The sequence below is a fragment of the Condylura cristata genome, unplaced genomic scaffold, assembly GCF_000260355.1.
Source record: "Condylura cristata isolate star-nosed mole 26May11 unplaced genomic scaffold, ConCri1.0 scaffold00077, whole genome shotgun sequence".
In the NCBI taxonomy this organism is placed as follows: domain Eukaryota; kingdom Metazoa; phylum Chordata; class Mammalia; order Eulipotyphla; family Talpidae; genus Condylura; species Condylura cristata.
Genome location: NW_004567178.1, coordinates 47,379 through 48,065, shown reverse-complemented (window position 1 = coordinate 48,065; position 687 = coordinate 47,379). Strand labels below are relative to the sequence as shown.

The 687-nt window shown below is 75.1% G+C and overlaps 1 protein-coding gene across 1 annotated transcript in view; it reads left to right on the top strand.

The window, feature by feature from the left end:
* P2RY8 (purinergic receptor P2Y, G-protein coupled, 8) overlaps nucleotides 1-360 on the top strand; it is a 10,234-nt gene extending 9,874 nt beyond the window's left edge. The window contains exon 3 of the mRNA XM_012734849.1: nucleotides 54-360. Coding sequence (XP_012590303.1) covers nucleotides 54-360 — 307 coding nt within the window. The remainder of the gene's footprint in view (nucleotides 1-53) is intronic.
* The last annotated feature ends 327 nt before the right edge of the window (nucleotides 361-687 follow it).

Here is a 687-nt window from a genome sequence, read left to right as displayed (position 1 = left end):
GGCACCCCAGAAAGGCGGCCTGAGCGCCCGCGGCGCGCGGCCCCCTCCCAAAGCCGCAGCCTAGAAAGCAGGGGCCCCGGCAGCCCCCGGCCTCGGAAACCCCCAGCCAGCGGGGAGACCGCCCCGGGGGGGAGGCTGCAGCCTGAGCAGACACGTGTGAAAAGCCTCAAACCACGCACTCAGCTGCCGGTGCCGGGGGTGAGGCGTCGCGGGGGGCGGAAGCCGCGGGCCAGCGCGCGCCCCCGACCCCGGCAGACCCTGCGGGACCCGGGGGGCTGCGGCCCCCCGCACCGCCTCCCCGGACGCGCTCCGAGGCTCCGGCGGCGCCTCCTGCGCTCCCGGAAACCCCGCGGGTCCTAAGTCAGCATCTTGATGGAGCTGCGTGGTTTCCCCAGGATCCCACAGTCTGCAGAGCTGTGAGGCATCAGCAGAAAAGCCACAGGCGGAGGCTCCTTGCCGTGCTTGCGTGCTGCGCGCACCACCGGCTCCTGCAGGATGTGGGTGCCCGCGGGACCCGCAAGAGGCCGCCCCACTGCCCTCAGGGGCGCAGACGCGCTTTCTTCCCACGTCAGAAGCTCCCGCGCTCCCAAGACCCTCGCAGGCCACGCCGGGGCTGCCCGGGGCTGCCCGTCCCCGGGGCGGCGGCGACCCCCCCCCGCCCTCGGTGACCCCGCTCAGGGAGGGCCG